Here is a 27,447-nt window from a genome sequence, read left to right as displayed (position 1 = left end):
CACCCAACACGTGGGCAAACCCTCGCCTTTCGTATAAATCGTCCTCATCTCCACTACCGTCAACTCCGCACCTCCCCGCATCCTCGTAGTCGGCCTTTTCCTCCTTTCCCCCTACTCCACCTCAGCTCCCTTCCGGCGGCTTCCGGCGCCATGGAGTCCGTGAGCGAGTGGGGTCTCTCGCCGCTCTCCGTCGTGGATCCGGAGATCCGCGATCTCATCGAGCACGAGAAGCGGCGGCAGTCGCATGGCATCGAGCTCATTGCCTCCGAGAATTTCACCTCATTCGCCGTCATCGAGGCTCTCGGAAGCGCCCTCACCAACAAGTACTCCGAGGGCATGCCCGGCAACCGCTACTACGGCGGCAACGAGCACATCGACGCCATCGAGAACCTCTGCCGCTCCCGTGCCCTCTCCGCCTACCGCCTCGACCCCGCCAAGTGGGGCGTCAACGTCCAGCCGTACTCCGGCAGCCCGGCTAACTTCGCCGCCTACACCGCCCTCCTCAACCCTCACGACCGCATCATGGGCCTCGATCTCCCTTCCGGTGGCCACCTCACTCACGGCTACTACACCTCCGGTGGCAAGAAGATCTCCGCCACCTCCATCTACTTCGAGAGCTTGCCCTACAAGGTCAGCCCTGTGACCGGTTACATCGACTATGAGAAGCTCGAGGAGAAGGCCCTCGACTTTCGCCCCAAGCTCATCATCTGCGGTGGCAGCGCCTACCCCAGGGACTGGGACTACGCGAGGTTCAGATCCATCGCAGAAAAGTGCGGGGCCTTGTTGCTCTGCGACATGGCTCACATCAGCGGCCTTGTGGCCGCTCAGGTGATGATTTTTCAAACCTTCTGTGTTTCAGTCGGAAAAATCATATTTTGATGTTAATTTAGCTTTCAAAATACTTTTTGTTTTCTAATTTCTGCATATTCTTGTGAACGATGGGTATATGGTTATTTGGTTTATGGGATTTTTTTTTTGTTTCCATGAATATTTATATAGATCTGGATTAAATGGACAGATTTGTTGGATGGCTTGCATGATAGGGATAGATCTGCAAGTTTGGATTGCATTAGATATAGTTGCTTTTGATTGCTAGACCTGAATATCCTGATCTTTTTCCAGAGAACAGACTGAGGCCTTATCCTGATTCTTTGTCGATTGATTTTAGCCAAAAGTAATTTGTTTCAGTAATTGGTTTGTTGTTGATTGATGACAAAGCAGAACACATCTCAAACTTGGACAGAATATCGGAACATATTGATTTTACTAAATTTTCTTTGAGCTATATTAGAGTTAATGGGTAATACAAGTCAATCTGGAATTTGTGTGTTTTCTTACGTTTTATTTGGTTCTAGTAGTTGGTTTTTTTTGGATACTTTTTCTCTTTATTTGCAGATGAAGCAAAGGATTGATCTTCCATTTTCTTGAGTATTAGCTTTATTTTCTTTTTGGACTCCACCTTTACTGAAGATCAGAGCTTCAGTCATTTCATATAGTCATGCATGTAGTTGGATTATATTGTTGACCATTAACATTCAACTATTGCTTCTCATTATGAGAGAAGTCAGAGATACCAAAGTTGTTTTTTTTTTTCCTTTTTTTGTAAATTTATCTCTTAGTCTAATTGTGCAACGATGTGTTGTACTGATTAGAATGTTTAATTCACTATGTTGTAGGAGGCTGCAAACCCCTTTGAGTTCTGTGATGTGGTCACGACAACTACGCACAAGAGTCTCAGAGGACCTAGGTCTGGCATTATCTTCTACAGGAAAGGCCCTAAGCCTCCAAAGAAGGGACAGCCGGAAAATGCTGTTTATGATTTTGAAGACAAAATCAATTTTGCAGTGTTCCCAGCTCTCCAAGGTGGCCCTCACAATCACCAGATTGCTGCTCTGGCTGTGGCATTGAAGCAGGCCATGTCACCTGGATTCAAGGCATATGCCAAGCAGGTGAGAGCCAATGCTGTTGCTCTTGGGAATTATCTGATGAGCAAGGGCTACAAGCTTGTGACCGATGGAACTGAGAACCACCTTGTCCTCTGGGATCTTCGACCTCTTGGATTGACTGGTACTAGCGGTTTCTCCTTTTCATTTAGTTTGTTGCTAATTAGCTTTCCTCAAATTCATCTTTTTTCATTCACTTTGTAATGTTGCAGGAAACAAGGTCGAGAAACTTTGTGATCTTTGCAATATTACTGTTAACAAGAATGCTGTTTTTGGTGACAGTAGTGCATTGGCTCCTGGTGGTGTCCGAATTGGTAAGAACGTTCTATTTGGAGCATGACCTACTTGTACCATGTTGTTTAGTCTTAAAGATGTTTATGTTTGAAACCTCTGAAACAATTTCTGAAGTTCAATTTTCAGAGGATGGATTTTGTTATACTGTTGATAAAAGTTCTCGGTGGTCTGAAGCCTCTGCTTAAAATTCTGTCATACTTATAGCAACTGTGTCAGTACATACTTGTGCAAAGCATTCTTGAAGTCATTCAAGTAATCCTTATGATTCATTTTCCAGGCACTCCTGCTATGACATCACGAGGCTTGGTCGAGGAGGACTTCAAGCAGATAGCAGAGTTCCTTCATCAGGCAGTGACCCTTTGCCTGTGCATTCAGAAAGAACATGGGAAGCTTCTGAAGGACTTCAACAAGGGCTTGGTGAACAACAAAGACATTGAGGAGCTGAAGGCAGCAGTTGAAAAGTTTGCTGCATCATTTGACATGCCTGGCTTTCAAATGCCCTCAACATAAGACTTCAACAAGGGCTGGGTGAACAACAAAGACAGTGAGGAGCTGCATCAAGGACTAGAACACCATAGTTGTCATGTAGCTCATCTTCTACCATCTCTTCTATTTCGACTCTTTTGCTGTTGGTTTTGCTTGTTTTTTATTATGCATTTGAACTGGTTGTTGTTTTCTTCTTAGGTGATGTGCCCATGGAAGGAGAAGATAATAAATATTGTATGAGCATGTACTTTGGAAGTAATGATTATGGCAATTAACCATGTAAGATTGATTCATAGGAGATAAATTTTAGTGAAAAATTTATGTATAAACAATTAATAAGTCTGGCATGATATTTATAACTGATATATTTTCCATGGTCAATTATCATGCTTATATGTATGCAATGTGAAACTCTAGAATTTATACTATAGCTAAATATTATTAAAGCTGAACAACTTGTAAAGAATTTTCTTTCAGCTGTTAATTAATTAATCAAGTGTAGGGTTTTACATGATATGTTTCTGCTCTTGCCTACTGACTGTCAATGGAATGTGTTATTCCAATAGTTTAGCTTATTAAGACTGACATACGCTCAAACAGGTAAGCAAGATTGAATTTATTGTAGCTTCTATTTAAGAACTCGGCTGCTTTCCAAGGTTTCTTTTCTACTTTTATTTTGTAGTAGGTGAAATTTATTTTCCTCCCCCATGTCTACACCCATGTCATCCTCCTGAATTGGACACACTGATATGCTTCCAAAGATAAGCCCATTTCCATGCTATTAATAACACCACCCCTTATCATGTATACTAAGACAGTCCCAACTACTATCTATAGTAAAATTAATCAAAATAAGCAAACGAGAATTGGACTAATCCAAGGGCATATCTGAGATAATGTATTTGGAGAGGCTGTAATTGCAAATGAAGAAGTTGCAGTGACCTACTGCCCTACAAGTGATAATATGAATCCGACGGACCAATCAGCGAGCAGGACGAAGTCAACGCCCCCGAGTGCTTGTCCTCCCCTGTGATTCCATGTCGTTGCTGCCATCAACCACATAAGGATAGTCTCCATCTCCGTATTAGCAACAACGTATAGCGTCCCTCAGCAACAGAACAGCTTATCCTATTCCATTGATTAAACCGTGACTAAGAATCCTAAATACGACGTCGATCGACTATGTGCTAACTTCATTGGGTTTGCCGGCGTGGTTTATTGGCGGCTTACTGTGGTCGAGCCAGGTAGAGGAGTAGGATAAGGTTAGGTGGTTCACGAGGGGAGAAAAAGTTAGTTGGGCAGGACGTTATCCTCACTCCTTATGGTCACCATTTTTTTGCGTTCGTTAATATAAGCCTTAATCTTCTCTCTCTCTCTCTCTCTCTGTGAATCCAACCACCACCCCGTCGGTGCCTGCCGCCTGATGGTATTACCGCCGTCCCCTCACCTCCGTCACCCAAACCTAAGCCGATCCCACAATCCCCAAAATACCCCTCCCAGACGTGCCCGCCCTTTTTCGGACTCCTATTTTTACCCCCTTCAGCTCTCCTTGTGGCCATTGGAGGTTAAGTTCTCCTCATTTTGCAAAATTCTATTTATTTAATTTTTAATAGATATTAATTTTTTAAAGATTGAATGAAATATATTTATATGAAAATGATCATAATATATAAAAATTTTACCTTACACTCTCAAATGAGTGAGGAGAAGTAAAGTAGAAATAACAAATTAGATATAACAATAAGATATAAAAGTGAAATGAATGATTTTTTTATCATATTTTTTTTATTTTTCATATCATGGATTTTATGGATCAAGAAAAATAAAATAAAAATGATTAGATTATATTAATTTTTAATCTAATATATGTAAAAAAATTAGATTTGTATGCTGAATCAAATGAAATTATTTATAATATTTTTTCCTCATGTGCATAGATGAATAATGAAATTATTGGTAAAGTGGAATGTAATCAAACAACTCCTAATAGGTTGGTTAAATAATTTAAAAATATAATTGATTGCTAATTAGAAACTCATCAATTTGAAGGTCCGAATCTACCCAATGATTAGGGGTTGTTTGGTCATTTAGTAGGGAGAGTCGGAGGAGACACAAAGCCTACGTTCCCCCATCCCCATCGATGCCTTCAACCCCACAGATACAACAAACGGGAGGAGAAAAGCGCCGAGGAGACCCAAAGGCAAGAAAAAGAATAGATTAATAGAGGAGGAAGAAAGGAAGGACGGAAACTACTAATCGTGGCGAAGAAAGGTGGTGGATGTGAGCGCCTCGCCCCTCCGCCACCTTCCCGTCCTCCCCCTCCCTCGAGCCGTCGTCTTCTCCTCCTGCATCGGCGCCCGCGGCCGGCGTCAACCCGGTACGGAACCGTCAGCAGTTCTTTCTCGGGTTCTTGCTTGTGCTTCTTTTGCTCTTCCGAGATGCCGATGTTTGTTATCATGTTGTACGTCGTGGGGCGAGCGGAGGTTAGCGGCCACCTCGGCACACGGTTTTGGACCTCGTCGGTGGTTTTCTGTCATCTGGGTTTATGGGGGGCGTGTAAGATGGGTGGATGGAGGTCGGGCAATCGGATTTCCCAAGAGCTCTGTTGAGTTGGTAGTTTCAGCTTTCAGATAGTCGATGTATCGAGGGAAATTGATCGTAGATTGTGTCGTCGATGTCCGATGGAGATTCATCTGGTGAGTAGAAGAGGTTCTTGATGGGTTTGGTTGTTGATCTCGTAGTGCTGGTGGAGCTCGGGGTCAGGCCACCCTGTTAAATTTCTGTCCGAGGGATTGCTGTTCTAGTGAACTGTGTTGGTTGTCGTTGCTTTCTATCTGCTCTGCGCAATATGATCAATTGTGTTTGGATGAATGATGATAGTGTTTGCTGATGACTAGTTCATGTTCTCGAGAGCAAGGGGGTGGTATTTTGGTGTCGATGGGATCAGAACATCCAGGCAATTGATGTGCGGGAGAATTTGCTTCAAAGAAATTGTTTATGATTAATTGAAATTTTTGTCTATTTATGTGCTTAGTGAGAATCTTTCCACTGACTAATCTCACCCACTTACTGTCTGATTAGTATTTTTGCTAGTTCTCGTTTATGTTCAGTAGCTTATTACAGTATGCGTTGGCAAGACAAACTTGATTTGGCTGGGGAATACCATCTGAATGAACAATCACTTGGTGCTGTCTCTCATGCTGGTTCTCCAAAATCTGGTGTTTCATGTAAGACTGGTTTCTGTTAACTGATATCTTTTGGAATTTAGGGGGAAGCAAACATAGCTTGTTTGCACTTTCCAACAGTTCAGCCAATCTAGTATGGAATTAGTAAAGGATCTCCACCTTTTAAATCTTATTCTTTTCCATTGTCCCTGAGATCAAACTTTAGCCTCTAGCGGGTTGGTCTCTTTCCTGTCTTCTTGTTGTTATCAAACATTTTATATTTTTCTTGTCCTCATGCATTTATCAGCACTTTTTAGTTTTCTTCCTCACTTGCATGATCTACCCTACAGAGAAATACCCTGAGTTCTACCTATTACTTAAGTACAGGATACTTGCCTAGCTTAACATTCTTTTAGTTTTCTTTATTGATATCTATCAAGCGATTCAATGTTTCAATTTTATGGGTTTCTTTATATTTTTATTATTTTGGATATATTGAGGGTAGATTCTGTTATTTTGCTCACAGCTTTCACATTATTATCATTGGTATCCATGGTTGTTGTCTTCATGATGTGAGGGGCAATTAATAGGTTGTTTCTCTTCATTGGATCATCGATTGGAAGCCTTCTATTCTTTGAAGGAACGATGATTCTGGATTTCATCCATGCAAATCATCATATCTTTCTAAAGAAAAATCTCAAGAAACAGACAGAATTGTGAAAAGAATTTGTGGTTTTCATTTGGAATGCAGTATAGTTTGATCATCTACTTGAACATCATTCAAGTTAAATAATATTATGGCAGTGGAGATCTACTAGACTGCCCTGGTCCCTTCTCATATTTCTGGTGGATCTCCATCAATTCCTCCTCAGGATTGACATGCTGATAGATAGTCTTAAAATGTTACCCTTTGACTTGTGGCAAGCTAGGTTGGAATCCAGTGATGGAAAGGTGATCAAAGACGGAGCTCTATTATCAGCGAATCTTGTTGAGCATTATAGTCATGTTCCAATCAAACTGGTTGATAGGCTGCAGAAGGGTGATAGTCGCACAACACTTGACCATCTAGTGGAAGATGCTGGTGTATGGATTGGGTTTGAAGTCAAGTTGTTCCATGGTAATTCAAATGCTGAGTTCATGGTTTGTCCTGTAGGACTATAAGACAATAGAAGAGGGAGTTCAACTCCAGATAAGTTATGCCTTTAATGAGAACCATGTAACACTGACTGACTCTGGACACACCATACTTCTGTCAACTTTTCTTGGCAGACATTGGATGCTCGGACTTGATTGAAGCAATTAGAAAATGTTCAAGCCATCACTTGTGAAAATGATTAAAGTTTCATTGTCAAAGTGGAACAGCTCCTATAATTTGGAGTGGTATCAAATGATACTATCACATCTTTGTGAAATCCCTTTTACTTTGAAAACCACGATTTGTTCTTATATGGGGGGAACATATCCCAGATCCAGTCAACTTTCTTTACTTTAAGACTCTGGTTACTGATAAGAACCAATCGGTGAATTTTGCTACATTTAATTTCTTTTATGTTTCCATGGGAGTTTGATGCATTGACCATGTATACGTGGGAGATCTAGTGTTTATATTGAAATGTTAAATCAATCAAGGATTGAAGTTGACTGGCTGAGATCCAATATCCTTGGCTTTCCTAAGGTAATTTATGTTATAGATATCGATAACATCTACCTCTTCATATGTAGCTATATTAGGCATCTATCAATTTTTTTGTACATTGATTTAGTGAGTAGTTTTTCAGAGAAGCTATCGGCTTATGCTTAAAGGAATTGCTAAGCCCACAACTAAAAGTAAAAGGATTAATTGCCAAAAACTCCAAGACAAGGTGAAAAACAATTTTTCTTTTTCCTATATTAAGGACTTCTATAATGTAGATTCGTGAAGAACTTTTTTAATAGCCGAGTTGCTTCACACCAAGCATGTCAAAAGTCTAAAAGTCCAATTGTTTTTTAAGCATGGTTCGAATAAAAGGCTATTTGTCATATAACAGATTTTAAGTTTAGTCATAACTTGACCAGTTATATGTAATTAAGTAGGCCTTCTAATGTAATGTAATGGAAATTTCTTCCAATTTAAAAAAAAAAAAAAGTAGGCCTGTTAATTGTTTGATCTACTGCCTGATTAATTTCCAGTCCTTTAACTAGGCCAAGTTAGTTGAAACTATTTATACAACACTGATGATTGTTCCAACTGGAAATCCCATTAACCATTTACTTTTTTGTGCATTTTCTAACAGTATTTAAATAATGTTTTCTTCACTAATATATATATATATATATATTTCCAGTCACATCAGAGCAGTCAGCGATGGTTAGCATACGGCGAAGAAGATATCTGGGGCTCTGTTCTGGTAATGCTCTTTGTTGATCTCGAAATAAATTCACTCTGTGGATGAAGCAAATGAATATTTTCCCTTCAATTTTCAGAATTAGGATTAATGATTTGGTGCTTCTTTGTGAATTTTTATTTAGCATATGAACACGTGATATCCTAAGCGATTTCTTTGTGATGGTAGATAATCTTACTATTTGATCTACTTCACTTTGTATTTTTTCTAAATCTTTCTGGGAGACAAATTCTCTCTCTCTCTCTCTCTCTCTCTCTCTCATGATCTTTCAAGCTTTCAATTGTCGTAAATGGCTGAAGGGTAGTTACATTGTTTGATAAGGGAAGGATTATTACTTTCAGTAAAGTAAAAAACTCAAAACATAGTCAACTCAGTTCTTGTGGACATGGGTGATTTTTAACTTATGTTTATGATATTCTTACTTTAGACATCTTGAAGTGGAACTATGATGCTTCATTTTGATAATTGAATGAGATAAGAACACGTTTATTGGGCTTGTAATTTTAGTGAAGAGTTTTACATGATATTGCAGGAAAAAGTTCCTTTCCTGTTGTGCTCCCTAGGCCGATCGAGAATGGCAATGCTGTGGAAAGTCCTACTCAACAAGTCAAGCCAGTCAGTGTGCATCCCATGCGCTTAGTTGATACAAGCCTTAAAAAACTGGTAATATTTATCTATAGTACCATTGGTTTGTTTTTCTCCATCTACATTCGTGCCTTATGTTTCTTTTATGAATCTTTTATGTGCTATTAATTGAAGCTTTGCAATGGCCTAACGATTGGCTAAAAGGTCTTATATTTATAAGTTGTTTTCTTAGACATTTAGGACAAATAGGATGCATTTATCTTGAAATATTAGTGGTGCATTATTCTTTGTTCTGATTAATATCCTTTCTGGATCCTATGATTTATTTGTACTACCATAGTACAATAAGTTTAACTATAAGTGCTATTATTTCTGCAAATCTGTATACCCCCTCTATACCATATTTCTTTTGGGTACATTGGATTTGGGAAAGGTTGTTTTAGGTGATAAGGATTTTGGTCACAGAACCACCATCTCTGCTTATATGAGTAAGGTAAAATTTGTAAAATTTGTGCATCAACTTGTTCTGTTTTTCATGAAATTCAGAAAAAGAAGCCCAAGAACAAAATAACTCTGCTATTCTATGATGTTTGTGGCTTACCTTCTAAACAAGGGCCCTTGCTTGTATCTACATCAACTCTATTTTAATATCTTATTGTGACATATTTTTCTTGAGACCTATTATAAACATCATTAACTGTAATATTATGCTTAAAACTTTCCTTGCATATTATGTTGTTTTGCAGGTAGCTAAGTCTGAAACATATCCTGGATCCTCAAGTGCATCTGGCTTGATCACATCCAAGGAGGAGCCAAACCATTATTACCCTGGTTTGTTCTTTCTGCTGGATTTACTTGATATTATATGTCTTGATAACGTAATATATTTATCTCATCGAATGAGGAATATCCTTGTGTATAAATAATTATTTCTAATGGTAAAAAATTCTTAAATTTGCTTATAAAAACAAGAAAACAAGTCACTAAGAGATAGAAACATTTTGTTGGACAAGATTTACATCTCAATGGAAAGAATGGTCCAATTCATGAAATTTATACATTGTAAGTTCTTGAAGTGTGACTGTCATTATATTGTCCATATAAGTCAAATGTTTTTTGTATGAACCATATTTGCTATAATAAGGGAAAATTTCAGTTCATTTATTTTGCAAAAATTTGCCACATGCTACATATAGAAGGCTCAGATATCTTGAGTAATCACAAGTAGATTATTTCCTAAGTATTTTACTCACAAGTAGATTATTTCTTGTAGTATCAAGTTTGAAGAGTAAAACACATATACATGTATATTAAAACATTATGCTTGCCATATTTGCCGTAACAAAAGAAGTTAAAAGAGTTTCTTCTTCATGATGGCATGAATTACGAAACTTTCATTGAAGTATCTGACATAATGATAACTATTTCAAGGAAGTCTTAACTGGCTCGCCTCTGGCTTTTATTTATAGGTAAAGAAATAAAACGCAGAAAGCGACACAGGAGGAAGCACTACGAAGACCAGGAACCATGTATAATGAGGGGGGTTTATTTCAAAAATATGAAATGGCAGGCAGCAATAAAAGTTGACAAGAAACAGATTCACTTGGGGACTGTTGGATCTCAGGAAGACGCTGCTCGATTGTATGACAGGTAGTGAGCTATTAGATGCAGTTAACTTGGATTGTAATCTTTATTTATGTCACAAGGTTTCTAGGTTTTGCAATAGCATCATTTTCTCTCTTGGTTATTCTTTGAATTCACTATTGACTCTACACCATAAGTAAGGAATATACTGTTAGTATATTCCTTTAATTATTGCCCCCTCTTGGTGTCACCAAAGATTTCTGAATGTCTTAGTTCCCAAGATCTTAATCTTCTTCTGATTTTCTTTTATCCTTTAAACTTTTGACTAATAAAATGTTCACAAACTAGTGTAAACACTAGAAGAATGCTAAAGAAAAGTGATTCATAAGTTTGAAGAAGAATTTGGAGTGCTTAGGAAAAGAATTGGTGATAGCTCCCAATATAGCCAATTCCAAAAATTTGGACTTGGCTTGCAGACCATGATATGAGTCACCGTGCTGATTGTCTGATGGCATGTACCATAAGGCATATTGGCAAAGAATTAGAAATTTCAAAACTGTGAGGGAGTGAGAGAGCAGGGGACTCACCTCCACCTTAGAGAATTAATACATGCAAGGTTTTATGTTACAGTAGTGAAAAACACTTTGATTGGCTGTCAGGATGGCATGTGGCAGCTTGTCAAATCTTTCAAAGAAAAGAGAAACAAAAGAAAAAAAAAAAAGCTTTCACTAGAGTAAAATAACACATAGTAGTAATACTTGCATACCTATCCTATGGTATAACCTCTCTTCTAGCCTTATGTTTCTCTATTCTGCCCGGTGATCAAGTAACATTTGTGGGCTGGAGCATCTTCCCTTTAAAGGCAATGGTACTCCCAACTCCCAAGTGATAATTCCCCTCTGCTCCTTAAGATATAATGGATCAGATATTTTGAAACAAGCTGGTTGTTTAATTACATAATGTTGCTTGCCTGATATGGCCAATCTAAGTCTAACACATTGATAAGATCACCTGACACAACTGGTAAAAACTTGAAAATAACTGAAAAGCTGTTTTCAGCTGAAAAGCTCTCAGTGTGATAGACTTCATTGTGTCAGTGAAATGGCATGAAACTGAAACTCATGATAACACCAAATTCTGCTGCCAAAGGCACAAAGGAAGCTTTGTGAAGTTTATGTTGACAATAACCTTGATATAGTGGGAAGCTGTTACTGGTGCTGATTCCGTGTCCGTTAAAACACAAACAACACAAATTGGTTCGATCAGCATAACAATCCATGCATATTGCATAAGAAGTTTCTTAGCTGTCTTTTGTTTCCTGTTTCTAGATATAATTGCTAACCTTCCTTTCATATTTCACATTTTACTCTTTTCACAATGGTCTCATTTCAAAGATGTTTTTATAAGTTATAAGAAGTTTGAGATTCTGATCTTATTTTTTTAATAAACAATAGAAATATTTTACCTATTTTATCTTAGGTCCGTCAATTATTTTACTATAATCTTGTTCGCTAAGTATTACTTCAAATGCAATTGTATACTTATATGCATCTTCGACTCTCTATTGTTGCGCCGTTCAGATTACTTTACTAGAGGATCTGAGAATGTTTTTGAGTTGGTCACCAGGACCAATCTGAAATGGAAGTAGAACTTGCACAAATTATTTAAATTGAATCCTCTATTGAGTATGATATGTAGCATTTTAAATTTCATAAATCTTAAACATCAAATATTTGAAATCTTATGTTTATAGGGTAGGTCAGAGGAGTTGCAAGTAAGGTCATGTAGGTTCAGAACCTACATAATGATCATAACAATTCCAAATTGGAAACAAATATGTTTTGCATGGTTTTCCAGTGGAAACACCGCACATTTCACATAAAAGCATGAGATCGTTTTATGTGCATGGAGGGAATAAATTTATTAGGCAATTGTCCAGCTAATGAGTGAAGGTATTGACTTATTGCTACAGATTATATATGTTGTAAGTAATTTTGTTGGGATGACTCATTATTTCTTGCTTATTCGAACTGTTCATTTTTGCCTACAGAGCAGCTTTCATGTGTGGGAGAGAACCCAATTTTGAGCTCACGGAGGAGGAGAAACAGGAACTAAGACAGTACAACTGGGAAGAGTTCTTGGCGATGACCCGCAGTGCAATCAACAACAAGAGTAAATTGAAGCTAATATCTGTTAATTATGTGCTTTCCCAACATAGCTCTGCCATGCTCATTTCTATTGTTTTTGTTCTCTAGAGCACCAAAGAAAGCTTGGTGCACGGAGGCGAAACAAATCCGAGACTCAGATTTCCAACAACTGGGAAAAGGAGGATGGCACCCCTGCTTCATCCATGTCCGAGGACGATGAAGAAGATGTTGACGCCGATACATCAGTCTTGTGATCATTATGATGATACAAGGAATCCAGGTGCAAGTTCTCATAATTTTTATTATTGAGGCTAAAGCTTTTACATATCCATAATTCATAGCTTAGCTTTATTTCTCATTAATTTGCTCTGTATAAAGGCCCCTATTAGGGCGAGCTATTGCCATTTTGTAATCATCAAAATGCTTCCTTTAAGAGATCTCTAACGTTATGATGCCTTAGTCATCTTCTACCTTCTCAAATTCATAGACTATATATTACCTTATGGATCGTGTCAGGACAGCTAAGTTGTTGATTTTGTGGTTGGTAATGCGATGATCAACATAATTTCTTTATCCTTTCCCTTTTTTAAAGATGTTGATGAAAAAGATGTGCTTAAATATGTAGCTTATGTTCTTAACGAAGAAGAAATCGAAGTAGTTATTATGCTATAATTACAATTAAATTGCCTTTAGGATGGTTAAGCAACAATTAATAGTTTCCATCACATGCTTATGTGAAAGCTTTTGAGATATATATATATATATATAAATATAATAATAATAATAATAATAATAATAATAATAATAATAATAATAATAATAATAATAATAATCTTTTAACTCAAATAAACTAATGCAATCATGACAAAAATATTTGTGGAAGGTTTCAATATTTAAAGCAATAAAAACTAAAATGACCGACTGATGGATGAAATGCGTTTTATGAAGTAATAATAACTAAGAGTTTGTGAGATTATTGATGGATAATTAAAAGATTATATTTAATAAAATTATATTTTAGATGATTGTATGAAATAAGGAATTATTAATAGAAAAATAAGTGAATAACAATCTCCAACCGTAATCGTTAAGCACAGCGAAGATGGCACTCTGTCTCCATGCTTTTTGTACTGATGAAAACTTATCCCCTGTTATACTGAGAACATAAGCCATTACCTATTCCTGTGATCTCAGGGAAACATAAGTGTCCGTTCTTTTCATTCACTTTTTCCTAGTTATTGTTTGTTGCACCATTCCACCGCACTGGTGAACGATAGCAAACACCACGCGTACGAAAGCCCAACCACGCATCAACACGTCCATAAGACGCTTACTTACCATCCAAAACAAGACTCTCTGTGCCGAGATCACGAGAGACGCCCTTTCAAGACCCCCTTGTGAACTGTGACGGTGAGCACGCCGTTCTCCATTGCCGTCCTCACCTGCTCCATCCTGGCGTTCTCCGGCAGCCGGAACCTCCTCAGGAACCTGCCGCCGCTCCGCCCCACGCGGTGCCAGGCGTTGTCGGCCCGCCGGCTCCTTTCGGCGCTGATGCGGAGGATCCGCCCGTCCTCCACCTCCACCCTCACCTCCTCCTGCTTCAGCCCCCAGAGGTTGGCCCTGAACACGTGCACCTCCGGCGTCTCTTTCCAGTCGACGCGGGCGCCGACGAAGGAGAAGGAGCGGGGGCCGGAGGAAGAGGAGCGGAAGGGGAGGCCGTCGAAGGGATCCCACGGTTCGATGGAGAAGGCGTCGAAGACGTTGTTCCCCCAGGAGGCGTATGCGAGGCCGGAGACGGAGGACATCGAGAGACTGTGGTGGGCGTCTTTCTTTCTTTATCTTTAGTGTTTTATGGTTTGGTCGATGGAATTTTTAAGGAAATATTGAGATTTAATTGGATTTTTTAAGATCGTTTCGGATTCGTAAAATTAGCCGACACGTCCGAGTTGGTAAGGGCCGTTATACTATGATATTATCTCGTCCGCTATGTCGCATGTATCGGGTCCTTTGGTTCCTCCTCCCCGTTGACGCAAACGGCCTGCTTGCTATCCCCGAGTCGGCGGGTGCGGCCACAAAGCGGGATATGCCGTCCACAGGGGCGGCAGGCGTCGGACGGCGGGAAGGAGCGCATCATCGTGTCCACCCTTCTCGCCGTTCACCCAATCCTCCGAACGAACTCAAATTCATTCTCTCATCTCTCTCCTCTGTCTAAATTTATATCTATAATTCAACTGAGTTCATCAATAATAGAAGTTTTAGAAAAAAAAAATAAAATTTTCAATTATATATATATGACTAATTATATATTATCTTCTATAATTAATTATCTTTAACATTTCAATCTTTTTAATTTTAAAAATTATATTAAAATATTTATATTTATAAAATTAAAATATTTAATCTTATTTTTTTTTCTCTATCATCGATTTTATTAATAAAAATATCATAATATTTTCATGAGTCGATGATGACGTAAGAAAAAATATTAAAAGTATAAGGATCCAAATATAATTTTTAAAAATATAAAAATCAAAATACTGAAAATAATTAATTATAAAAAATAATTTATAATTAATTCATATATATATATATATATATATATATAATGAATTGTTTGCTAAAGATCTTATATATATGCATTTAAGTTTAACGATCAAATTTAATTTTGTCCCCCTCTTAGTAGTCTAAATAGTAGTTTTATTTTTCAAGAAGGAAAAGTTATTGATGAAAGGAAACAATCTCATTGGCGTCAGCGCAAACTAAGAGATCTATCTAAGAACGGAAAGAATTCACTACGAAGATAAAAAAAAAAAAAAACAAAAAATACTGAACGAGCATGAATGATTAATTAGTTAGCTACAGGATTTTTTTCATAAGATATAGACAAATTTTTATAATCATCTATAACAGACATCAGGTGAAAAATATCTCCAACAGCATTCACAATTCTCAAATCACTATCACACACTCATGATTCCAAGAACCGATCCAACCAGTTGTTTGTTTTCCCATTTAACAAGGTAAGGGCAAAGACTTAACACTTGCGCAAAGGTTAAATAAATGGTTTCAATCATAGAATGCAAGATGGAGATATTTTTTAAAAAATAAACCAGTAAAAAACATGCATTAAACACCCTTTGCAAAAAGGACAAAGAATCAAACAATCGAGAAACGCCCTTATAAATTAACACTATAAATTCAACTACCAAAACTCTGACGAGGTTGAAAATTATTTAAAAAGTGCTTAAGACGCCATATATTATTTTATAAAGTTGGCTAACAACAGATTGGATTTAGGGTAAGATAAGTCTGTCCAAAAAAAAAAAAATTATGTGTCAACTTACAATTGGACAGTTTAACTACATATTGAACCATGTTTAATCCAACTCAAATTGAAAGCTCTGTCTCAAATCGGTAAGGAAAAAAACAGAAGTGAAGATGACAGTGACTGATACCTGAACAGTGATGGGGGCTGATGGCAGCAGATGGCTTCCGAGTGAAGATTACAGAATAGGTCACAGATGATTACCAGATACATTCGAGTGTTGGGAACTCGCACAATAAAATTTCCATGGGATGGGATGATTATTTGTTGGAGAGAAGAATTGAAGTTACATACTCCAAAAGAATTAACTGGAGCCCTCAAAACTCCATTTGCTTTTTAAGGCCAGCAAAAGGACTGCAGCATCCTTGGATATAGATTCCGATGGTGACTTGTACTTGATCATTGTCCACTCCAGAGCATTCAATATTCCAAACAAAAGAAAGCGACAGTGGAGTCTCCCATATCTCTTCCTTTTTCTTTTCTTTTTTCCTGTGACCGCCTGACTGACTCGGAGGTTCTTGATCTTGTTTCTAAATGATGGCATCAGTTCTGGATGATTGGATGAATTGCTTGGATTGCACTCTTGATAAGATTTTGAGTGATCAAAAGGGAGAGGCAGTGAGTGACACAACAGAATAGCTACACATATTTGCCACACCATAGGAGGCTTCTCAGAAACACAAGACAGGACTACAGGCGGCACTGCAACCAGCGACGAGTAAAGTAGCAACCAACCACACGTCTATGCCCTGCTATAGACTATGGAGATCTGCTAACTTGCTGACCAAGTCAATGACATCCATCGTCAAAGATTTCAACAAACACTTCCCCATGTCATGATAAGCCATTCTGTCTGCAGGTCCCTTCTTTCTTCTGTTGCACTCCATTGTGCCCTTTCCATCTCCATTAATACGCAATGAGATATTTCGGTTGATAGAAAGCAGCACAAGAAAGCCCCGACAGAATCACTCAATCATCGCAAAGTAAACTTCTCATTCTTTCTCTCAATGCCATTCTGTGTTCCTTTCAGTAAATGATACCAGGAGAAACTTCTTTTTGTTATCAAAAGGTGTACAAGAGAGCTTACCGAGGTTGGAGATGAAGAGATCGCTGGGGTTTCCTCCTCTTCCGAGGCACAACATATCTGCAGCGCTGCAGCGACTGATCAAGAGCATGGCTCAGTTGTTTGCACTGCAGAGGGAGGAAGATGAAGAGGTGGAGATGGAGATTGGATTCCCAACGGATGTGCAGCATGTGACTCACATTGGATGCGATGGATCGAGGACGATTATCACATTGCACAACCGGGATGGAGCTCCGGAGTTTCTCTCCCTCCCTGCTCTGACCCTTGAGGAGTTTGTGGCTGGAAACTCTGATATAGTGGCAGCCAATGAATCCCCTGAACATGTTTTTCTGTAGGCATTTGCATCTTTGTTTTGCGATGGAAATCATATTTGCATCCTTCAGATCTTTGGCCATTTGATGTTTCCATCCTGAAATCAGATTTTAGTGTACAGTGTTCGGCTCATGAGAACATTACTGGAACTCGTGATGTTTACCCCTTAAAATTTAAATTTAACACACACACACACACACATATATACACATCTCAAAACTTACTATCATCATTGTAGTTCATATGCATTAACTGTTAAACTTTGAAACTCTATTATAGAATACCTTATCATCATACAAATGCATATTTGATTGGATGGCTTATTTATGATCATTATTCTTCTTCAATGATGTAATCCTTATCGACCTGCAAGAAAATGAACAAGGCAGATATAAAGCAATCACTTAGAATAGAAAGCATGCTTTTGATATTTTTATATTTAAAACTCTAATGGGGTAGTTCTAAATAAATGGTAGTGGGAGTGATATGTGGAGGTTCTAAATATTTAGAGAGAGATATATATACTCTTAAAATGTGTAGGGCTAACCTTGAAAAGAAAATATATGAAAAGTGACAAGGAAATCAATCAATTATTTGCAAAAGTTAAAAATAAGCTCTAATGGGAAATCCATACACCAAGCAGTTGCAACTCTAATTGCCTCATCAATTTCTCATGGTATTTACAACAAAGATTCTAGTTAGCTACCAGTTACAAAGTATAAATAACAAAGGCCAAGATTATGTACCTCATTCCAGTCTATGCTCATTATCTGGTGACTGTAAAAGGTGATTTACCTCCTTTCATGCACCAGAACCGGGTTATCGCTGGAGATCAAACAAGTAGACTGAAACCAAGTCCTGGATTATGCACCAACTCGATCCACTGAAGCCCTCAAAAGCATGGAAGCCAAGCCATCTAGCTTTCTTTTCATTTTTCTAATGATAAAGAAAAGAAATTATAGCAGGTCCAAAATCAATAATAGTTAAACAGTAAATCGATAGAACAAACAATGACTCATGACTAGTATTCATTGATGACAGAGGTAGGGCCTGCATCTTAATAGCAACAAATTACTTTCTGCAGCCTCATCAACAACTTATACTGGCAGACAGAAAATCATCACTTGGTACTATTTATTATCTTTGAGTAGCACGAGAATTAGATCACAAAACTATAATTCAGTCAAATGATAACAGCTAAAGACGATAAACATTCACAGTTGAATGCAAAAAGCTCAGAAAAAAAACATGCAAGGAATTGATGAGAATATATTTTACTGCTGATGGATAAAAAAATAAAGCTTAAATCATAAACATAATAACCCCATACATTTACAGGCAAAATTTTGCGAAGGATTAGCCAATAATAAAATTACAAGAGCTAAGAGTATGTTTCCAATCAGGTGTCAGACAGATGGCAATTAAGCTAGGCATGGGAAAGTCCTTCCACAACAAATAACAGAAACTGTGAAAGGATTAACACACTCTATAATAAAACTATGATCTACAGAAGCATGTCTCCAAAAACCATTAAATCACAGCATATTTACGAATCTTGCAGTAAATATCCTTGGTCTCCTAAATCTCATCGGAATTATCTATAACTTGCAAGCACATCTAAGAATTAACAAAAACTAAGATAATTTTATGTTATAGCTACTGTTACAACAAGTGTAAGTTTAAAAAGTAACAGATCATAATCCAAGCAGCAACTACAACAACAAAACCAAGTCCAAATCATAATCAAAGCATCGTATAAATAAAGGTCACAATCATCACAAATGTACATCAGAACTGGCTTTTCACCAGTTGAGTCATATGTAACCAGCATTTTGTGGAAGTCCACCAATATAGTTCGCCAATTCAAAGATTAACTAGTCTTCATACTGGATTCTATCACATCATTCCAGAGTCTTAAAGACTTGTTTCTAGATGCATTTACATGTAATTGCTATACAGAATAGTGAACAAGACAGGGGAACAAATAATGGAATAAGAACAAAACGAGGAATTTAAGGCCCCTAACCGAAGTTATCATGTCATGGTGCTTAAAATGTCTCTTTCATGCCATCTCTTCGATTCCTCTCTCTTTCTTTTTCTTTCTCTCTCATTCAGTGATCTGACGAGGCTGCATCTTTCCTCTCAATTAGAGCTCTCTTTCACTCTGATCTATCTGCAACTAAGGTATGATTTTTGTTAAAAGTTTTCATTTAGCATTTTAAACTTCAGTTAAAAACATAACAATAAGTTTTAAAGTAGACATTAATAAAGCAAATTAAGTTTTAATTTCAAACTAAACCAAGCATGGATCCATTTCTATATACTTAAAAATACTCGTTCAAAACTATCAACATCATGAGAAAGATCAGTTATGTGACCAAATACAGTTCATAGTACCAATTGCTATGACTGCGTCAATCTCTGTCTCACATGGTATCCTGCCATTGATGTACTTCGACCAATCAATCACATGTTAGGGCAAGTAGGTACCTGATGGTGTGCATCAATCAGACTGTATCGGTGCATCTGTAGCTAACCAGAAAACATGTACATCATGCAAAATGCACAAGCACAGAGCACAATTCAGAGCTGTGCTACCTACAAAACTTGTTGATCACTCTACAAGGTACATACACATTGAATAAAAAGCTTTTGAAAAATCATGCATTATAAATTCTTGAAACTATTACAAAGATTCTTTATTACTTCCGTCTAAAGCTTGTATTAGTTGGAAAAAACAAAGTTGGAATCCACGCCTGAAACCTAAAACCTGACTGGAATCACACGTGCATGTGGGTAAGTGAAAGTATCAAATTTCACATCTAGCAGGATCCATAGTCACGTTTTTTGAGAAAGATATATGGTGGGTGAAGTTAATATACTTCCATGAGTGATGAGAAAACCAAAATATCATGCATCGAATAAAGTATTAAGACATTTTTCAACATGAAGCTTCCAAATCAAAATACAAGCTGACCCATTGTATGTACACAAAAAAAAAAGACCTCAAGGCTAGATAAGACGACAATATAAGGAACTTGTGTAGGCTAAGTTGACCATGGACACATTTAGTTCACAACTTAAACCACACAGGCCATTGAAATTTGTGTTTGATGGTTTTCCATTTAAGAGTCACCACCAAATGTAAAATGTAGACATTGTTCAAACTTCAAAAATTGCATTTCAGAAATCTATCAACTTCGTTTCTGCTTGTAGAGTCTGCCTATATATTTATAGGTTAGACATTGTGTATTAAACAAACGACAAAAAATTTCCTCTTTGTTTGGCTGTACACTAATTTTCTGTGTTATCATGTAATTTTATGCAACCTAAATTGTTGCTGTCAATCTTCTTTCAACATAGCTCTATAACAAACAAGTAGGAAGTAGCAAATAAGTAATTTTTACACATCAATTTCTGATTCTTTCACTACAATTGGCAATTAAAGTGACTAAAATAAATGTCATCAAAATTATTAGTATGAAGTTTAGTAATCAACCTGTCATCTGCAAATTCTTTCGTCGATAGTACTAAAAAGTAAAAACCAAACAAAAGAGGGATAAACATATCTTCACATGCATAAACAAAGTCATGTACCACGTGCTAGTAAATAAGGATCATGATAGCTAGTGACAAAAGATTCATGGTAAGGCAGATTTTTCAGTAGCAAAGATCAAATGTTCCATTAAGTTCTATTCTCCAGTTAAGAAAGAGGCATCCATAGGAACTTGATCATCAACATTAACTAAGTCTTGGTGACAAATGTATGAGGTGGATCAAAACAACACAAAGCAGTACCTCCATTGTAACTGAAAAATTCATTTTTTTATGTACTTACAAATACTTGTTGAAAAATATCAACTTCCGTGTACAACTTATGTAATTACAAAAGATCACTTACGTGAATATCGACACAGGTTGCTTCACATATCTAATCCTAACAATCTCCCACCTTTGTTCATTACTATTTATGACATGCCAACGATTGAAACTCCTTAAACCCTTTCCCCTATCTAATCCTAAAGCTCATTACTGTTCATGTGAATATACCTTTTCAAGTTCTAACACTTGCAGTCTTAACAGAGTTTATTCAATCAACAAATAATGTTACTATGTGACACAATAAAGATAGTTTAAATCTATAAGTTATTTCATAAATAAAATTTCTATTTCATCCATAAATTATTGAATTTTCACAAATATAAACATCAGTTAGTAACTGGATATATAAACTTAAAAATCCAACATCCAACCTTGTTGTTTCAAAAGTAGTTTTATTTTAATGCATGTTATCTGAATCCTCATTTAAATACTTAAGCCTTATTATATTCAGATTTGGATCCTAAGTTGAGAATCAAATATGGCACTTTGTCCAGTGTCAAATAAATAAAGACCACCTTCTTTACAAGGACTCGTGATAGGTTGTCTCATCTCTAAATCCTGCAACATCTCTAACATTCTCAGTTACCAGTGATGTGGTTAACAGACAAATGATTCATGCTCATGTTTGGAACATGAAAGAGGACAAAAATAAGGTATCACTAATTATGATGTTTTCTTCTCTACAAACAATGGATCAAGAATCATTAGAATTGGTCCTGTGCAAAGTTCAGGTTATAACCTGTAAAAGAAAAGGTTATACAAATCATCTGGTCACAAGAAATCACACTGGGACAACAATAAGAGAAAGATATGAGAAGAGAGTATGGGCAAAGAAACATGGTCCAAACACCTGCCTCTCATTATTACATAATTACATCATATTTTACATTCATTTCCCACATGAAAACTTATTTGTTTTCTTGTAAATATGATATAATTTCTTGTTCACCCTTTTTTCATGTTTTAAAAATTTATTGATTTTTTTCCATAAAGGCGAAAATTATATTAAGATGATAAAAAAGAGAGATTACATCCAATCCCGTTCACATCACAGTGAACCAAAAAGTCAAGATCAGAGGCAAACCTATTTCCCGAAAACAGTCAGAAGATGAAGTTCTTGCCCAGGTAGCAAGACAATGTGCTGGCTTGCCCAGAAGATGAAAATTTATTGATTGCATTCTACTGGCATGATAGATTTAATACAACTCTCTCTTCTTTCCTTCAATCTATACATGGAAAAGGAGCAAGATTCATATTTTTGTCATGTAGAAGTTGCATGCATTAACTCTATTTTTTAACATACAAGAGGATATTATTATGAAGATACCCACCTCAGAAATTTTGAGAACCTTGTAAATAACAAAATTAAGAATTCCATGAAGAAATCCACTTTTGATATCTCACTTAATCATATTCTGCATTTGCATGACACATTTTGAAATCATACTTTCTTTTCAACATAAGTAACCACTGCATTTATTGTTGCCAATGCCACATACATCGAATGAACATCAACACATCCAACCTCACAAGCAAACTTATCATCAGATTAAATTCTATCTCAATGAAAATATAACATCATCTCCCTGCTATGTAGTTTTAGTATTAGGAGTTTCAGGTCAAGGAAAATTCATGTTAACCAATGTCATCCATTGAGGATGTTTCTTTGAAGATAATTTACTTCAGAAACTAGAACTTCAACTGTCTATGATAATAATGACTACTTTTAGCATTTTGATCTTTAACTCAGAGACTATAAAACAATCGTATATCAATCTTTGGTAATTACAAACAAAAAACAAGCCACATGAAAGCAACAATTATCTCAAACCTCTATCACAAAACATAACATAAATACAGAATGTGGATTTTATTTGGTGCCTCCTGTTGCATTTAATGGACATTAAGACTCACTGATGGATGATAATACTATTTAATGGATACCTTTTATTTCTAGAACATGTATTTTTGGTAGAATTCACCTTATGTTCTTGAAGGTTTTGCATGATTATTATACTTTTAAACATGCAACTGGTTCTACACATTTAACTACGTAAGTCTTCCAAATTTCACTTATCCATCCAAGAGGCTATGTTAAAACATCTTACTGTACTCACATGTAATTTATTATCTCATCCAAAAAGAATAATTTTACTATTATCATAAAATTATAGCCCTCCCTAGACATAAGGTAAGGTTGCTCCTTTACCTGGGAGACTAGGGTTCGAGTCACAAAAATATTTTTTTTAAATATTTAAAGATAAGGCTGCATACATTGACCTTCTCCAGACCCCGCATTGGCGGGAGTCTCGTGCGCTGGATACACCCTTTATCATAAAATCATAACCATGAAAGTCTAACTTAATATAATATTTACCACCGCTCTTAATAAATTGGATTGCAAATTAACCATCAATTTATCCAAATTTAAATCCTCCACGTCTATTAAGTTCCAATATTTACAAAGATAACCAACTATAATAGGGATGTTAATTTTTTTTGCCTATAAATCTCAACTTGCTTCATTGGATTGAACATTTTATTTGCTTCTCCATTTCTTTATTATGTAAAGATAAAAATAAGTCCATGTTGAGCAGTCAGGTATTATTCAAAACAAACTATAGTATTTCATTATCATACATGGTAAAGATCAACAACTTTTTAATACCATAAGCAGATATACTCTTATTCTTGAAACATGTACTCAAAGCTGCTATGATTATATAACAGGCTGAGTTGTTTCACAGGTAACCCATATTAGTCTAGAATGTCTTAATCTTATTTAATTTACAGAACCTTTTATTAGTCAGTTGTACATCCGTCTCAGTGATTTTTTTTCCTTGTTATTTGGTACTGCATCATTGCATGCTTATTTCAAGTTAATATAATTACTACAGACAGAATTTACAATTCAAATCAGTCGAGCATACTTGCTTAATTCAGCAACAATAACATATACTTAGGTATCAGCCATTAAGGTGTATCTAGAGACTAAATTTTTACTGCTACAGTGTCTAAATCAAACAATGTAGTCCTTCAGAGAAATATCAATTGTATGAGACAGATACATAGAATAAAGTACAGGCAACCATATATGTCAGGTGATATCTTATTCTCTACAATCCTCCAAAAGTAACTTTATAAACATAGTTCATCTAACAAATAAGATGATCCACACATTCCATCCGGAATAAACAATTTTTCCCTTGAAAAGAAAATGAACCGACTCAAACCAACAGCAGTGATCACATTATAGTGGAGAAAAAGTCCAGCTTGTAGAGAAGAAGCCAAGCCACAAGAGATCAGCTTACGAATAAAAAGCCAAGACACAAAAAGTTGGCTAAATAATGATGCCGACAGTGTACCATTTTACTACCATGTGTAAGTGACATTCTGACTTACCTCTTGAACACACTAAAATAAACAGACAAAGCATAGTTTAAAAAGGCTAAGAAATGAATCAGAAAAATGAAATATCCAAATTATATAATTGAACTATGTGACAAAAATACAAATTCAAAATAGCCTCGATCCTTGGAAGTTTCAAGCTGTGTGTACGTTTTTGCAGAATAAAAATTACATCCTTCCTGTGATGTGTATACACAAGACAAGTTGCAAGCACAATGCCTTCAGGCTTATTCATCCAACAGGAAAAGAGGCATATAGATGGTTCACAGTTGTTGTACTCAATAGGGAAGAATCTCAGACAAATCTAGAACCAAAAGAAACTCATTTGACTTCAAATTCAAGAAGAAATACTAGGCAGGAAGACACTTCATTACCGTGAAATCTAATCAAAGAAACATTAAAATTGCCAATACAATCTTTTAAACCCAAACTAGCGCAACAGTATTACCAGCTATAACACAACAACATGAATTGGAGACTATTCCGCTACTGCAGTGTCATTAATCCGTTCCTAGTACAAACACCATTAGAGTGCAGCACAATTAAAAAGCTGGTAAAGATGGGGATTCTCCTGTATGTAAAAGACATAGTATTCGAAATTTTATTGATAAGTTTATGTGCCTCGGATATTCCTCACGCTATGTTCACCTCATCCAATTCACTTGCATATCTTCGCTTGGTTCCTAAAAGGGAAACATGACAGATGGATCTTCGCTACAACTTGTACACTAATTGGAAATAAGCATCAACATCGTTGGGCACCAGGTCAGTTAATCGTGCTTTCATTCAGCTATATTATATTTATAGAACTATAAAGTAGAGCATTCACTTGTAATAGAGCGAAGACAATGGCACCTTTTCTAGAGAAAGAATGCAGCTCAAACGATTCATCAAGATGTCTACTAGCTTCAACATAGAATGTATGCGAGGATAAGAAGAAGCATAAAACAGTAGCATGAAAGTTCTCAAGTTCACTTAAATCAAACCGAAAGCAAATCGATTCTAGTGAACAACCAAGGATCGAAGTGACGAGAACGAACCTAGAGGGCTTCTAGGCACAGAACACGCTTCGTCGCGAGGGCGAGCGAGCCAGGTGACGACGAGAAAGAGCACACTGGTACACACAACCATGGCCGCCCGCATGATTGCGGACCGGCGTGCTCTCTCTCGTTGTCAACCACGCATGCAACCTTCAGAAGGCGGCATCAAAATCCGGAATCGATCATTCAACCGCCGGATCCAGCGGGAGACGATCGAAACCCTCAAAAAATGGGGAAATTCTTGGTCCGAAGCAGAAACCGAAGAACTAGAATGATCGCAGATCAAAATCGAACTACAATCTCACGGAAAAATAGCCGAGAACACGAGAATAAAAGGATAGATCGAATCAAAGAGCAGCCGATGATGATAAGACAAAAAGGATGGAGAGGGCTTCGCCTCCCATTTAACGAGCGGAGTTATACGGAGACGGTAAATATAGATATATAATAATCATCAATAACATAACCGACAGCAGAACGGTGGAGGTCGGACGTCGTCGTCCTCTGCGGGACCCACGGTTGGGGGGTGGGGGGGAGGAGGAGGAAGAGGTACGCGTGTGGGTGACGATCGTAGGTGTTTGGGTTCATAGAGAATTTGGGCGGTGATGCGGTGTCGGGCTCGGTAGGACCGGACACCGTGTCCGGACGAGTCAGCAATCGAAACGTGTCTCGTCTTGGAGCACGACCGTTGGCGGTGGCGGTACGGAACTGGCCCTCGTCCTCGTCCGTAACTACGAGAATGCCACCGCGGTTGGCCTGCGTCATTTGGGGGAACGCGACTTCGTCCTCCGCTGTCGTATCGGTAATCATGAGGCCTTATCCCTGTGATCACGGAAAGCACGATTGATTGATATATACACACCCTTGATTTCACATGCTTGCACTCTCCTGGCCTCTGGTGAACTGATCGGGTGTAAAGACAGCAAGGACAGCGTGCATGGGAATTAAAAAGGAAATAAATAAATAGATTAAAAAAAGAAATTAATTGCCTGTTCATTCTTAAATATAAAAAGATAATGTTTTGCATTTGCAAAACATTTTTTTAATATATTTTAGGAACATTAGGATAATTAATGTTCCTTTTCCTATCTTTGCAAAAATTATTTTTGATAAAACACACCTATTAAAAATCCTGTAACTAAATTGGATATTGTGTCAAAAATAAATTTATTAGAAAAATTCTATAAATACATAAAAAAAAATATAAACTATTAAAAAAATATTACAACTAATCATGTAAATCTTATATATGGAGATTAAATCGATCCATAAGTGTAACTAAATAGTTCCAATTGTCTTATCAAGAAGACATTTAAGCAAAAAGTTCAAAAAAAAAAAAAAGGAGTTTCTCTGAATATTCACCCAAAACACTGTCCAAATAACTAAAAATATAGATGTATATGATAGAGGTAAGTTTGTATCTACTTTGTAGCCTTTACAAAAGCATGTGATTATAATTTCACAAAACTAAACTGTAAATAAATATGTAAAATGATAAAATATAGAACATAAATTATTTCTGATCATAAAATCTCATGGCTTGAGGCTTTACGAGCACCAAAATATTTAAGCTGAAGTTTTTAGTAATATATTCATTAAATCCTCATAAGTCAATCTTAACCTTGTTCACTTCGAATGTGAGACTAATCATGGGTGTTACACAAGATCCGTCAAAATTTAATTTAAAAATTAAGATAAAATCATTCATAAACTATCCACTATGATGTGATTCAATATAAAACCTAAGTATATATTTATTCTAACTTTAGGATAGATTATTTTTTATGTTAGGAAATAAATAATGAGTAG

The 27,447-nt window shown here is 36.8% G+C and overlaps 3 protein-coding genes and 1 long non-coding RNA gene across 14 annotated transcripts; 2 read left to right on the top strand and 2 right to left on the bottom strand.

Moving 5' to 3' along the window:
- Positions 1 to 3,001, top strand: LOC135580810 (serine hydroxymethyltransferase 4-like). 2 transcript variants are annotated; one of them, XR_010489036.1, is made up of 5 exons: positions 9 to 828; positions 1,677 to 2,067; positions 2,156 to 2,257; positions 2,515 to 2,822; positions 2,922 to 3,001. XR_010489036.1 is itself a non-coding variant. In XM_065119372.1 (4 exons), exons 1-4 carry the CDS (start codon positions 151 to 153, stop codon positions 2,745 to 2,747), a joined length of 1,404 nt encoding a protein of 467 aa, XP_064975444.1. In that variant the 5' UTR covers positions 1 to 150; the 3' UTR covers positions 2,748 to 3,001. The 2 variants fall into 2 exon arrangements, 1 of the variants encoding a protein (XP_064975444.1); XM_065119372.1 differs by having other exon boundaries at positions 1 to 828; positions 2,515 to 3,001.
- A 1,863-nt stretch (positions 3,002 to 4,864) lies between these two features.
- LOC103994194 (ethylene-responsive transcription factor-like protein At4g13040) lies at positions 4,865 to 13,046 on the top strand. Of its 4 annotated transcripts, none has more exons than XM_065119371.1 (8): positions 4,865 to 5,100; positions 5,847 to 5,950; positions 8,212 to 8,274; positions 8,804 to 8,934; positions 9,603 to 9,687; positions 10,326 to 10,506; positions 12,491 to 12,612; positions 12,696 to 13,046. In XM_065119371.1, exons 2-8 carry the CDS (start codon positions 5,848 to 5,850, stop codon positions 12,839 to 12,841), a joined length of 831 nt encoding a protein of 276 aa, XP_064975443.1. In that variant the 5' UTR covers positions 4,865 to 5,100; position 5,847; the 3' UTR covers positions 12,842 to 13,046. The 4 variants fall into 4 exon arrangements, with proteins under 4 accessions (XP_064975443.1, XP_018686174.2, XP_018686173.2 ...); XM_018830629.2 differs by having other exon boundaries at positions 5,834 to 5,950; XM_018830628.2 differs by having other exon boundaries at positions 5,817 to 5,950.
- Positions 13,047 to 13,777: 731 nt separating this feature from the next.
- LOC135618169 (17.4 kDa class I heat shock protein-like) lies at positions 13,778 to 14,399 on the bottom strand. Its single transcript, XM_065119028.1, has one exon. The coding sequence runs from the start codon at positions 14,390 to 14,392 to the stop codon at positions 13,955 to 13,957; it is 438 nt and encodes a 145-aa protein (XP_064975100.1). The 5' UTR covers positions 14,393 to 14,399; the 3' UTR covers positions 13,778 to 13,954.
- A 1,637-nt stretch (positions 14,400 to 16,036) lies between these two features.
- Positions 16,037 to 26,041, bottom strand: LOC135618488 (uncharacterized). Of its 7 annotated transcripts, XR_010489030.1 has the most exons (7): positions 25,639 to 26,041; positions 22,275 to 22,416; positions 19,335 to 19,798; positions 18,055 to 18,244; positions 17,593 to 17,674; positions 17,176 to 17,405; positions 16,037 to 17,103 (listed from the first exon to the last, which is right to left on the bottom strand). It is a non-coding gene; the product is annotated as an uncharacterized LOC135618488 (long non-coding RNA). The 7 variants fall into 7 exon arrangements; XR_010489029.1 differs by having other exon boundaries at positions 16,037 to 17,405; XR_010489031.1 differs by having other exon boundaries at positions 16,037 to 17,405; positions 19,335 to 19,487.
- Between the last annotated feature and the right edge of the window lie 1,406 nt (positions 26,042 to 27,447).

This window comes from Musa acuminata, chromosome BXJ2-8 (genome assembly GCF_036884655.1).
Source record: "Musa acuminata AAA Group cultivar baxijiao chromosome BXJ2-8, Cavendish_Baxijiao_AAA, whole genome shotgun sequence".
NCBI classification, from domain to species: Eukaryota; Viridiplantae; Streptophyta; class Magnoliopsida; order Zingiberales; family Musaceae; genus Musa; species Musa acuminata.
This window is presented reverse-complemented; position numbering and strand designations above follow the sequence as displayed.

Bases quoted from the DNA above. Each gene is read 5' to 3' on its own strand.
- LOC135580810 (XM_065119372.1), top strand. From the start codon at position 151: ATGGAGTCCGTGAGCGAGTGGGGTCTCTCGCCGCTCTCCGTCGTGGAT. The intron at 2,068-2,155 runs GTACTAGCGGTT...GTAATGTTGCAG, and splicing joins TCGACCTCTTGGATTGACTG to GAAACAAGGTCGAGAAACTT. The intron at 2,258-2,514 runs GTAAGAACGTTC...TTCATTTTCCAG, and splicing joins TCCTGGTGGTGTCCGAATTG to GCACTCCTGCTATGACATCA.
- LOC103994194 (XM_065119371.1), top strand. From the start codon at position 5,848: ATGCGTTGGCAAGACAAACTTGATTTGGCTGGGGAATACCATCTGAAT. The intron at 8,935-9,602 runs GTAATATTTATC...GTTGTTTTGCAG, and splicing joins ATACAAGCCTTAAAAAACTG to GTAGCTAAGTCTGAAACATA. The intron at 10,507-12,490 runs GTAGTGAGCTAT...TTTTGCCTACAG, and splicing joins GCTGCTCGATTGTATGACAG to AGCAGCTTTCATGTGTGGGA.
- LOC135618169 (XM_065119028.1), bottom strand. From the start codon at position 14,392: ATGTCCTCCGTCTCCGGCCTCGCATACGCCTCCTGGGGGAACAACGTC.